This window comes from Gekko japonicus, unplaced genomic scaffold (genome assembly GCF_001447785.1).
Source record: "Gekko japonicus isolate JY-2015 unplaced genomic scaffold, Gekko_japonicus_V1.1 scaffold761, whole genome shotgun sequence".
NCBI classification, from domain to species: domain Eukaryota; kingdom Metazoa; phylum Chordata; class Lepidosauria; order Squamata; family Gekkonidae; genus Gekko; species Gekko japonicus.
This window is the reverse complement of record NW_015177030.1, coordinates 436,970-448,998: the sequence shown is the minus strand read 5'-3', so window position 1 is coordinate 448,998 and position 12,029 is coordinate 436,970. Positions and strand designations below refer to the sequence as shown.

The 12,029-nt window shown below is 58.2% G+C and overlaps 1 protein-coding gene across 1 annotated transcript; it reads right to left on the bottom strand.

The window, feature by feature from the left end:
• Positions 1-6: 6 nt before the first annotated feature.
• On the bottom strand, positions 7-11,953 carry AGFG2 (ArfGAP with FG repeats 2). The gene is made up of 12 exons (XM_015427905.1): positions 11,702-11,953; positions 9,087-9,184; positions 8,790-8,889; positions 8,396-8,516; positions 6,987-7,122; positions 6,645-6,770; positions 6,215-6,317; positions 6,019-6,083; positions 5,851-5,937; positions 3,839-3,964; positions 2,054-2,139; positions 7-1,762 (listed from the first exon to the last, which is right to left on the bottom strand). The coding sequence occupies exons 1-12, from the start codon at positions 11,941-11,943 to the stop codon at positions 1,691-1,693; spliced, it is 1,362 nt and encodes a 453-aa protein (XP_015283391.1). The 5' UTR covers positions 11,944-11,953; the 3' UTR covers positions 7-1,690.
• Positions 11,954-12,029: the final 76 nt, after the last annotated feature.

Genomic DNA, 12,029 nt, shown 5'->3' with positions numbered 1-12,029 from the left:
AGGGGTGTTACAAAAACAAGCCCCGCCCAGAGGAGAGGCTGGGAAGGGAGAGGGCCTCGGACAGGAGCCCCCTGGGGAGAAGCGAGGAAAGGCATGGGGGCAGGAGGAGGAGGAGAAGGAGGGGGGTGCAGCAAATTAAAGCACCCCCCCCAAATAACCACTCACAAGTTTCTTATGAAATCCCCCGCTTTCTGTGCAAAGCCCCTAACGTTTAATAAGAGCTTTTGCACCCACTTCTGCTGCATAAATCCCTGCTTTTAGTCAAGTAGAAATTAAGTCAGCCAAAGTGAAGCTTGCTCAGCTTCTGTGACATCGCAGGCCAAGACTGGCTGCTGAGTGCCAGAACCTCAGCTTCCGACCACTGGATCCAAGAGGCACTGTTTGCGTGGACAGAGGCCCCCGAGGGAAGGTTCTGGTGAGCTGGGGGGGGGGACACAGAATACTGCAGGAGGCAACGTCGGAGGAGAGGGGCCGTTCTGACCAAGGTGGGAGGCTGGAGGAAGGAGCCCTCTCCCCACCCCCACCCCGGCTTACTCAGGGAGCTTCCCAAGGGGGCCGTGACGCGGTGGACCCCCTTCCTGGCACAGTGTCAGGCCACACGGTAGAGGGAGAAATTAAGTGGGGCAAGGCTGGAGGAGGGGGCCCCTGTGGGCTCCAGTTTTACACCCTTGTGAGTTTTGCCCAGAAGCGGGAGGTGGGGGCAGGGCACATCTGTCCAAGCACGTGCCAGTCAAACCCTCCCTGGTGCGGTGGCATAGAGACCAGGGCCAGTGCAAGCTTGCTGGGGCAGCAACAGGGACCACGGCGCCCTGCTTCAGGGTCCGTGCAGACCCTGGCCTCCCACCCACCCCAGGCAGCAGGCTGGGACACTGGGCCTCCCTCAGTGTTACTGCTCCTTGCCTCCTCGGCAGGCATGCGTGGTGCAGGGGCGCTGCGGAGACTCTTGCCAGGATGCAACTGCCCGAGTCCCTTTTAGTTAGTGCAATGACTGAGAGAAATGAGGGGATGGCGTGGACGATCAAGGCAAGAACCCTCCCGCCCCATGTCGGCACCGTGGCTTCTTCTCACTCCATCCAGAGCGCCTGGAAGCCTCTCTCTGGCTACAAACCCACACGATGGAATTCACTGGGGGCAGGAGAACCAGAAAGCAGATAAGCAAAGGGATCCCACTGCTAGAGGCCTTGGGGGAGGCCCAGCAGAAGACTGAACCTTGGCCCTTGGCAATCCGGCAGTGCCAACAGCAAGGGCTGCTGGGAGACCGGCAAGGGGGCGGCTGGAGAGGAAGCTCCGAGATTGGAGCAGACTCAGACTCCAAAGAGAGTTCCCTTTTCCCAGCAAGCACTGCAACGGCCTCAACCTTGACATCACATCCCAGCATGCACTGCAGGGGGGAGCCTCTCCAGCCGCTCTTAAAGTGCTTGTATTGAGCCTGTCCCTTCCCTCCCTGCCATCAACCTCCCAGCACGCATTGCTGCTGGATTCCCAGCAAGCCCCCCAGCTTCCATTGCAAGTCCCATCATGCACTGCTTTGAGGCAGGCCCTCTCTTCAACAGCCAGTCGTTAAAGCACTTCACCCCCACCCAGGCAGAGATGGCGACAGACAGACTAAAGTGCGTGCCCGGCAGGGGGAGCTCCCACAGACAGAGGCAAAGGGGGGGGGCAGCATCTCCTCCAACGTCTGCTGCTGCTGCTATAAGAAAGGGTTGGTGGGCGGGTGCTTCCCCAGCGCGAAGGGGACGGGTGGCGCTGTGGTCATCGGTGTCTGTGGGGGACAGACAGAAAGGCTGGTGAGCAACAGGAGGCCAGGACACCCCAGTTGCCAGCAAGGTCCCCGAGCGGTCACAGGCTCTGAGCACTCTACGAGCGGCTTCGAATAGGCAGGAAAGGAAGGGGTTCTTTGATCGTGGGGGGTGGGGGCATACCCCACAAAGTGACGGGAATGGCCAGGCTGACTCCAGTGGGGGGCCAACCCCCTCCTCCTCCTCACCACACACACACGTCCCTCCCCCAACCACTCTCCCCCACCAGAGGGGAAGGAAAGGGGGCTCCTTACCACAAACGGGTTGGTTGAAATGCCCACGGGCTGCCCAGGCGGCCTCTGCCCGACCTTGGTGATAGGAAATCCACCGAAGGGGGACCCTAAAGCAGGGGAGGAAGCCAAGCAAGAGAAGGCTGGCTTCAGCGCGGGGAGGAACAGCCGCCAGGCCTCCCCCCGCCCTTTTCTCACTCCAGACAATTCTGTCCAAGGGAAGTTCTGAGGAAGAGTCAGACTGGCAGGGACCGCCTTCGCCCTCGGGCACAGTCTTCCCGGCTCGGGCCATCCGGAGCTGCCCGCCTGGGGAACTCTCTGTCCAGGGTGCAGCCAGACACACGAAGCTGCCTGGTGCAGACGCAGCCCATCGGTCCACCGGGCGCACCCCTGCCTCCTCCGGCCTCCAAGACCTCAAAGCCCTGCCCCCCCTCCCCCCGATGCTTTAACACGAGACCTCCCATGTCTGACGAAGAAGGGAGCCCCGACACTCCAGAGCTCCTTCGCTGGACGCTTTCAAGCGGAGGCTGGATGACCCTCTTTCGGGTATGTTGTAGGGCTCTCTTTCAGTTGTGCTCCTGCAGAGTGCAGGGGGCTGGACCAGATGACAAGTGAGGTCCCTTCCAACTCTAACATTCTATGATTCTATGAATCCTAAAAATCTCGTTGGGCTCCCGGGTGCTCCTGGACTCGGATCTGGCGGTTCTGGCACAGACCAGCCCTCTGCAACCGGGACCTCCTGCCTAACTCCGAGCTGCGGACCCTCCGCCGGATCAGAGGCTGCCTTGTCCTGACTTGAGGCACAACCGCCCGTCTGCCCAGCTCAGCAGCAGCTCTCTGGCATCACAGGCAGAGAAGGGCCAGAGAGCCATGCAGCTCTGGAACCGGAAATCCTTCTGCCCTGCCTGGAGAGGCAGACAGGCACTCTGCCCCACAGCCGCTGCGCCTCCCAGTCCCCACCTAATGCTGCTCACAGGCCAAGGTTCGGTGGACTGGCTTCGGGACGCAGCTGAGGAAGTGAGGTGTCCTAGGCTCATCTCGTCCTTGAACTCAGAACTGACACAGCTCAGCTATCACGATCCACAGGAGGGACAAGGAATAGCCGGAGGGCCCCGTCCGCCTCCTTAGCTTTGTGCTTTAAAAAGTCCAGGAAAATCAACCCAGTCCCACCATTACAATAGAAAACGCCATCCCATTCTGCCACTTTTCCAGATCTACATAATGTATCCTATAGTATGACTGGCCATGGGAAAAGCAAGGGAGCTGCAATTTCACCTGGCACAGCCCTTAGACCTGCAAGTCTTTCTTCAACGCCGGAATGGCCAGAACCTCGCGCTTCATTCAGAGAAGGAATGGCTGGAGCTCAATGGCGGAGCCTCTGCTTGGCGTGCAGGAGGTCCGAGGCTCCAAGCCCCGGCAGCCTCTCCGGTTGAAAGGATCAGGCCATGGGTGATGGGGAGGACCGTCGCCCAAGGCCCCGGAGAGCAGCCGCCTGACTGAGCAGGCAACACTGACTGTGATGGGCCCAGGCGGGGGGGTCTGGCTCAGGATAAGGCGGCTTCACGTGCTCCAAGGCAGCCTCGATTCTCAGACGGCCGACATACCCACCCATCCCAGAGCTTCCTGGAGCCTGTGTGGGACATGGCGGAACTCCTGACACGGCCCCCGGGGAAGCCTTGCCCATCTGGCGGACAAGAAGAGGAGCCTCAGCCACGGGTGCCTGACAGGCAGGAGACCAGAAGGGCGAGGGAAGCCAGACCGGCGGGCCAAACCACCACGGCCTCCCGCATCTTCACGGGGACTACTCACCGCCATTCTGCTGTTGCCCCACCAGGGCCTGTGGGTGAAACTGCTGCTGCTGCTGCAAGGGAGACGCGAAGATGCCAGAGAGGGGGGAGGCAGAGAAGCTGCTGGGGGAGCCCACCACGAAGGCGCCTGCAAGGAGAGAGCCAGAGGGAAGGACCTCACAGGGACCCCACAGCCAGCCAGGAGTCCTGGTGCCCTGCTGAGCCCAACTCTCCGCTCCACCTTACTTCGGGAAGCTGTCGGGCAGGCCGGCTGCAGCCCAGACTCTTCCATGAGGCTGCTGGCCTCACCTGCACAGTTGCCGTCTTACCAGAACCAGAGTTGGGAAAACTTACTTCCCACATTCTCTGCCACAGGGGTTTTAACATTTATTTAGGCTCAATTACGAAGAGGAGGAAGAGATTGGATTTCTACCCTGAAGGAGTCTCAGAGCGGCTTACAGTCTTCTTTCCCTTCCCCTCCCCACAACAGGCACCCTGTGAGGTAGGTGGGGCTGAGGGAGCTCTGAGAGAAAACGCTCCTGAGAGGACAGCTCGGACGGAGAGCCATGACTGACTGCTATTTGCTTGAGGACACTCTAGCTCTGACTTTGATAGCCACACAGGTGCTTTTTTGGACCTAAATTGGAAAATGTTCTAATTCAGCCACTATGCATTTGGCACCAGACACATGACTTTCACCTTTTGAGGCCTCACAAACATCTTTGTCGTGTGTCTTTAGATCTTGCTGCTTAACCTTCCTCTTCCTCGTCCAATATTCACTTATTGGTTATCTTATTGCAATACGTATTTAAGTTATGTGTGCCTCAATATTGTTTGACCTCTGAAGAAGGCCCCAGTAGGGCAGAAACGCCTCAGGTCATGTGTACTGGCCCTTGTGTTTAGGCTTTACTTTTTTACGAGGCTTTCATTGGGCCCTTATGTATGTTTTTAACTGTCTTTCTAATAAATACATGTCTTTTTGTATATTATAAGTTTTAACTAGGTTTTTAATATTGGCCCTTCATTTGACTCTCTTTTCACCCTTTTGGTTCTTGACCCACGGTCACACCAGCAGCTGCATGTGGAGCACTGGGGAATCAACCCTGGTTCTCCCAGATTAGAGTCCGCGCTCTTAACCACTACGCCAAACTGGTGTATAACGACAACAGGACACTATTTCCCATCCACAGTCCCGTCCTCTAAGCTCCAGCTTGCTGTCAACTAGCATCTCTTGTGCGTTTGGGGCTGTGAGGTGCATCAGCATCCCCCTGGGATGGAGGAAGAGGCCCCCACCCACTGGGGCCCAACCACACGGAGGAAGGCCGAGAAGGCCCCACCCGAGGCCTCTCGTGAAGCCATGAACGGTTGATACATCATCCCCACGGCCACCACAGAGAGGGGATTTGTGGTGCCCAAACTAAGCGCCTTTAAAGTAACAAGGGGAACGATCTCCCACTGTCAAGACGATCTGTGTCGTCCAAGTGGATTGATTGACACAGGGATGGCAATGACAGCGGGGGGGACGGGGACAAGGGCCCTGTCTGAACGAGGGGGATGTGGGCAACGCACCGAAACATTTGCATGATTCCAGCCATACAAAGAGAAACACAAACTGCTGGGGTCAATTTAAATACAATGAAATGCAATATTTAAATCTTCTAACAATCAAATACGCTTGTCTTTTCAAACAGTACAGTTCGGGGCCTGATTTAAAGATGACCGGGCTGGGGCAAACGCACACCCTTCCCCCCCCCCCCCCCCCCCCGTAGGAGGCTGCTATCCAAGCCAATCAGCTGTACCCATGCCTGGTCTTGCAGGAGAGTGCTTTCGCCTCACGCTTCAATCAAGACTTATTTGGCCCCATGATGGTCACAGGCTGCAGTGGAGGGAAGGCCAGCCGGCTATTTGGAGAGGCTGAGGGGGACCGCCTCTCTTGGAAGCAGGCACCCCCCCACACCTTCTGCCTCCTCCTCTCCCCCTTCTCCCATAACCCCCCGGGGCAAGAAGATGAAGTGAGGGCTGGTGGGGGCTTACCTGGGGCCAAGCCGTTGGTTTGGAAAGGGTTCGTTGAAGGCAGCGTGGGCTGCGAGATGGCCGATGTCGCAAAGGGGTTGGTGCATGCTGCATGAGAAAAAGGAGAGGTAGCAGAGGGAATGGGCAGGCAAGCTGCCCCCTTTAAAGGAAAGACACGGAAGCACTTACCCCCGTAGGCAGCGGCTGGGCTGGGCGGAGGCAAAAGAGGTGACTGGCTCAGGGCACCAAAGACACTGGCAAAGGAAGAGACGGGTTCAGCGCAGACAAGAGACGGGCAGCCACTCTCTCGGCTCCAGAGGGCCTGCTCTCTCCCATCAGGGCACAGAGAGGTCCTGAGGCCCCTTATCCACGGGAAACAGAATACCTGCTCGGGACTCCTCCCACTCGGAAAGTGCCGCCCATGTCTGGAATGCTCACTCCTGGCTGGCTGGCAGGAGACGCAGGGAATCCGCCCATGTGTGTGCCACCTGGAACAGGGAGGAAGAGCCCCATCAAGCAGGGAGCCTGTACGAGTAGGCGGCTTCTGTAACTTCTCCAGAACAAAAGGGAGGGGGGAAGGGGAATGTCCACCACCACCCTCACCGAGAAGCCAAGAAGTCCAAGGACCCAGTGGCCCTGGCTTCCCAACACATGATCTCCAAGCCTGCCCCTCCCCCATGTTAACAAAATGCTGATTTTTCCCACACCAGAGGGACGGTCCCCTGTCCAAAGCCTCCAGAGTCCTGCCTCCCAAGTGGCTCACCACCTCCAAGGGGCCAAAAGAAGGTGCACACAGAGACGCAAGGAGGCTTCACCTGCTGGAATTGGCTGGCTCTGGAAAGGGCTTGGGCTGGAGGGTAACGGGTCTCCAAAGGCCGACGCTGCGGGACTTCCACCAAAGGCATCAAAACTGGTGAAAGCGGCCTGGGCTGGCACCTGGCCTGAGAGAGCAACAGGTTGGGGGCAGAGCTTGGAAGGGAGGCAGAAGACCCCCTTCCTCTCCCCAGCGGTGCCAACCTAGCCTGGGAGTTCTCTCTGGCTGAGAACGGCGGTCTCTCAAGAATGCCGCGTGAGGTTCTCCAGGGGAGAGCGTGATTGCCACACAACACCTCGTATCTGCGCAGGCGCACTCTCCAACGGGACAGGATTTCACTCACCTCCAAAGGCAGGGAAGGCGGTAAAGGCCGGTCCAGACTGAGGCGCAGCAAAGGGGTCTCCTCCAATGTCGGCCAGAAGGTCCATGCTGGTTTTCTTGGCTGGCTGAGGGCCTTGCAGTTGGGACTTGTCCACAGACTGGAAGACAAATGTTCGTCAGCCCGAAGGCCAGAAATCCCACCCCCACCAGTTCACCACCTTCCCCTCCTCGCCCGTGCTGGGGGACAGACCCCGGCACGCACCCTGGCAGCCTGTGTTAAGAGAAGAAGAGGAGACTGGATTTATACCCCATGGCCCTTCACTACCCAAAGGTGTCTCAGAGTGGCTTACAAACTCCTTTCCCTCCCCCTCCCCACAACAGACACCCTGTGAGGTAGGCGGGGCTGAGAGAGCTCTGACAGAAACTGCTCTTTTTTCGAGGACAGCTCTTATCAGAACTACGGCTTGCCCAAGGTCATCCAGTCAGGTGCAAGCGGAGGAGTGGGGAATCAAACCCGGCTCTCCCAGATTAGAGTCTGCGCACTTCACAACGACACCAAACTGGTTCAGAGCATATTCTGACTGGCAAACGGGGGGAAGAAACAGCCACAGAAGTAGGACCCAAACGAAGAGGTGGCCATGAGTTGGCTTTCGTGTAAACGAGATGGCTTGCTGAAAGAACCGAGAGGCCGGGGTTCCCCATCTCTGGCCCTTCGCGGAGGAGGCCAGGTGCCTTCTTGCCAGAGGCCTACTGCACACCACCATGTTCACACCGAGGGTCCCCCGCATCAGAATGCAAGCAGCCCCGCCCCCTATCTGGACCTGCACCAAGGAAGCCTTCATTATTGGGGTGGGGGGAGGAGCATTGGCAAGCACAGCAAGAGACCACCAGAGCAGAAGTGGGTGGCAGCACTCCGTGAGGTCACCACAGAAGACCAGTGGAAGGACGTCACGTCACTAATGTGCCGCGTTCATACTTAGGTTACGTCTCTGTTTCTTCCTGGTGGTTCCAAGCTTCCAATACCCTAATGCATTAGTCACAGAACGTCCTGTTTTGTTGATTGTGCTGACTCACTCTGTGGAACCCACCTGGGGTCCATGTGACAAAGGCGGACGATAAATCATGTAAATAAGTAAATATATATCCCCAAGAGCCTGACCGGAGAGGCAGCCCCAGCCACCACCGCTCCAGAGGAGGACAAGGCAGGCAGTGGAAACCATGCAAGGAAGTCAGGACTCCACAACGGGGACAGGGTAAACCCCCCCACGGGCCAGAAGGCTCACGGGCTCAGGAAGCTGGCTTGAAGGCAACGCATCTCCTGGCCACATACGCCCCCTTTTCACTTGCTCACAGCCGACATAAGCCTGATTCGGAGGCCCTGGCACCAGGAAGACCCTGCTCAGCTCAAGAGTTATGGGCAGCAGTTCCAACCTGGGCAGGCTTGACCGCCATAGCCACTGGCCCCGAGTCCCCCAACAGTGTCTTGACCTCTGCGGCGGAGCTCTGGGCAGCCAGAGAAGTTAAGCCTCTGCCTTGGTCAGGCGTGACGTACCTGCAGACAGAGCCAGATGGGAGGATCAGTCACCCCGCACAGCCTCCCGGAGCCACCTCCCCCCCCTTTCCCCTGGATCCCTGTTTGCTTTGACTCTGCCTTTCATGAAGGCTCATATTTGGGTACGGGAACAAGTTAGGAAAGATAAGCAAATGACTCCGACGCGCAACACTTTGTGCACCAGTTAATCTTCTGGGACAGAACTTAGAGCTCGTTGCAATGAGGGAGGCCCTGACTTCAGCCCTCCCCAGCCCCTTTTCTCCCTTGCCTCACCATCGCTTCTTCTCATATTTCTCCTGCAGAAAGTCCTTCAACTTCTGAGGGTCCTGGGAATCCGGAAGTAGAGACGTCCGCGAGTCAAAAGAGCCCAGGTCTTTTCGCAGGGCGAGGGAGGGTTGGGGGGGGGGGGGAGAGAAAGAATCAGAGCAGGAACTTGCAGTCAGGGGGAGGGGGGTGGTCAGAGCAAGATCCCAGACCATCTCCCTCTAAATCCTTTCCTCTCCCCGGCTCCACTTCCCAGCCAAAGTCCCGGGTCTCCTTCTGTCACAGGGGCAGGGACCAGCCTCCAACTCACCTGGTTCCCACGAGACTGGAGGAACTGTACCTCGCTCTCGGTGAAGGTTGTCATGGAGATAGATTTGACCCGGTGAGGGGGATTCAGGCCGCGGCTGCGGGGGGATGAGAAAAGGGTACCTTCCGTACAGAGCAACTGATAGGAAGCCAAGCCTCAGCCGCCCCGAAAGGCACAAAACTAGGACTCTTGAGTTCTAGCCCAGTTCAAGGAACTACGCGCCCCAAGTGAGCCCTGATGCCGAGAGCCATCCTGCAGGAGGGGAGGGGATAGGACAGTCCCAGAAGGAGCACCAGCCCTCAGGACCAAGCCATATCTGGACGTCACCCCCCCCCCAAAGGCTTCTGCTGGCTGAGCTATGCCCTCGCTTTCTGCCACCCAGAACTGCTGACATACAAGTTCTTGGCCTGCAGCCGTAAATTATTCAGAGGCCTCACATGAAATATTCAGAGAGCCATTCGTGCAGCGGCAGGCCTCACATGTGAATGACCCACTTGGGGGCTGGGGCGCCAGGGCCCTGGATCTTGCTGCGAGTCACACTTGCAGCTCTTCTTTACAAGGGCATGCAAGCACCAGAGAGAGGAGCAAGGGCTCCATTGGGTCACAGGGGGGACACAGGCGGGGTTATCTGCTCTAAACTTTCCAGGCCCTGAAAAGGGAGTCCTCGGATGTCACCCACCGCCTGCCTGCAACCCCTCCCTGGCATGATGGGATCTTTGTCAGGAACTCATCCCCGCCCCAGGAAAAGTAGGGGACAAGCCCAGTGCAATACCGCTGTATGCTGAGGACATCGTGTTGCTATCCTTTACTCAAACAGCTTTAAGAGGGAATTAGATAAGCATATGGAACAGAAGCCCATCAGTGGCTATTAGCCACAAGGTATAGATAGGAACTCTCAGGCTGGAGCAAGTGATGCTCTGTATTCTTGGTGCTTGGGGGGGGGGACAGTGGGAGGGCTTCTAGTGTCCTGGCCCCACTGCTGGACCTCCTGATGGCACCCGGTATTTCTGGCCACTGTGTGACACAGAGTGTTGGACTGGATGGGGCACCGGCCCGATCCAGCCTTGGCTTCTGTTATGTTCTTAAACAGGCCTTAGAACAAAGTTTGAGTCCAGTAGCACCTTCAAGACAAACAAAATTTAATTCTGGGTATAACCTTTCAAAAGTTCCACTGGACTCAAACTTTGTTCTACTGCTTCAGACCAACACGGTTACCCACCTGAATCTATCAAACAGGCCGTGGAAGACTGTTCAAGCAGTTTAGTTCTTATGGTAAAAATGACCTTCTTAGTGTTAACTCAGACAAAACTAAGGTTATGGTTTTAGCCAACGGGCTCATATTCCTCAGATGCCAATGGACAGGCAGCAATTTGAGCAGGTGTCTCACTTTAGGTATTTAGGGTCTGTATTCCCGTCGGCCAGGCTCCTGGGCAGTCGACACTGCCTCCCAAAAGAAGGCGGAAAAGGCTGTCTTTGCCCCCTCCCCAACAAGGGCTCCTGTCTACAACCCTTTGGACAAGCCCATGCCCTCATACTGTCCCAGTGCACCCACCCCCACCCCCTCACTTGCTCCTCAATTCTGCGGCAGACAGGGGTAACCTCAGGGTACAGCCCCCCCCCATATCGTCATGCCTGAGAGCTATGGCTCATGCTGCATTTTGAAGAAAAGAGTTTCACTTGATCTGCAGAAAATCAAATGCACATCTGCAGTGGGGACACGTGTGAGAGTGCAGCTGTCTGTAGTCTGGTCACTTAAGTACGTGCTGCAGGCTGGGGCACTCCCCTGCATAGGAGCAGTCAGCAATGGGGCTTCGCTCCCCGCTGCAGTTCTTTCCACCCTAGCTCTGTCTGGCAGGGCTTGGCACAGGTGAGTTCCTCTGCAGACCAGATAGGACCTGGGTGTGTAAAGGCAGATGTCGGGACTAGGCAGGGAACATCAGAAGAGCCCTGCTGGATCGGACCAGTGAGGGTCCATCTAACCCAGCATCCTGTCTCCTCACGCAGTGGCCCTGCCTGCCTCCTGGTTCTGGGATTCAGAGGTTGACTGCCTCTGGATGTGGAGGTTCCCCTCCGTCGTAGCCACTGACAGACACCATTAATCTGTCTGAGCCTCGTTTAAAGCTGTTTTATTCCTGTGGCCATCACGACATCCTCGGGCAGCGAATTCCAGGTCTGCCTTCTCCCCGCTGCCATAAAAGGAGGAAAAGCCCCATTGGGACGCCCTGAAAACTAGCACGTTTCCTGCGGCAGGAGCTTTCCCGGGTGCAGATCCGCGCTGCTGGTTGAGGCTCCCGTGCCTTTCTCGCGACCCGCGCGATGGGTGACTGAGGAAAGGCGCCCCCTCCCCCCCCCTGAGTAACGGTGCTTGCGGGGAGGCGGCCTCTGGGCCCCGCGCCTTGGCTGTGGTGCAGCAGACTGCTGGGCTGGAGAGGGGCCCTCGTCGGGCTGCGCTGTTTGCAGAGGGTGACCTTGGGCCGCGGCTCCCTCCCTCCCTCCCTCCCGCGGCGGGGAGGCCAACGCGGGGTCGCAGGGCTGGCACCGTCCACACGTGCACCCAGGCCCCGCGGGAGAAGACACGGGGACGAGACGGAGGGCCCGCCCCTCCCGCACTCACAGCGCCCCCGAGCAGCCGGTGCAGACGAAGCTGCCGATGGTGATGTCGACGTAGGTGACGCCGCGCTGGCCGCACTCGAAGCACAGCCGGTTGGCGGGCTCCGCGCCGACCAGCTCCCTCACGCGGCGGGACCAGACCTCCGACTCCGAGTCCCGCGGGGAGCCGGGCTTCCTCGCTCCGGACCCGGCGGCCGCCATCAGCGCCAACCTTCGCCCCTCAGGCGCTCTCCCGGCACTGCGCATGCGCCGGCGGCCGCCCCTTCTCCGCGCGTGACGCACGCTCCGCCGCCTCGCCGCTCCCCCGGCCCACCCGCTCGGCCGCCCCCCCC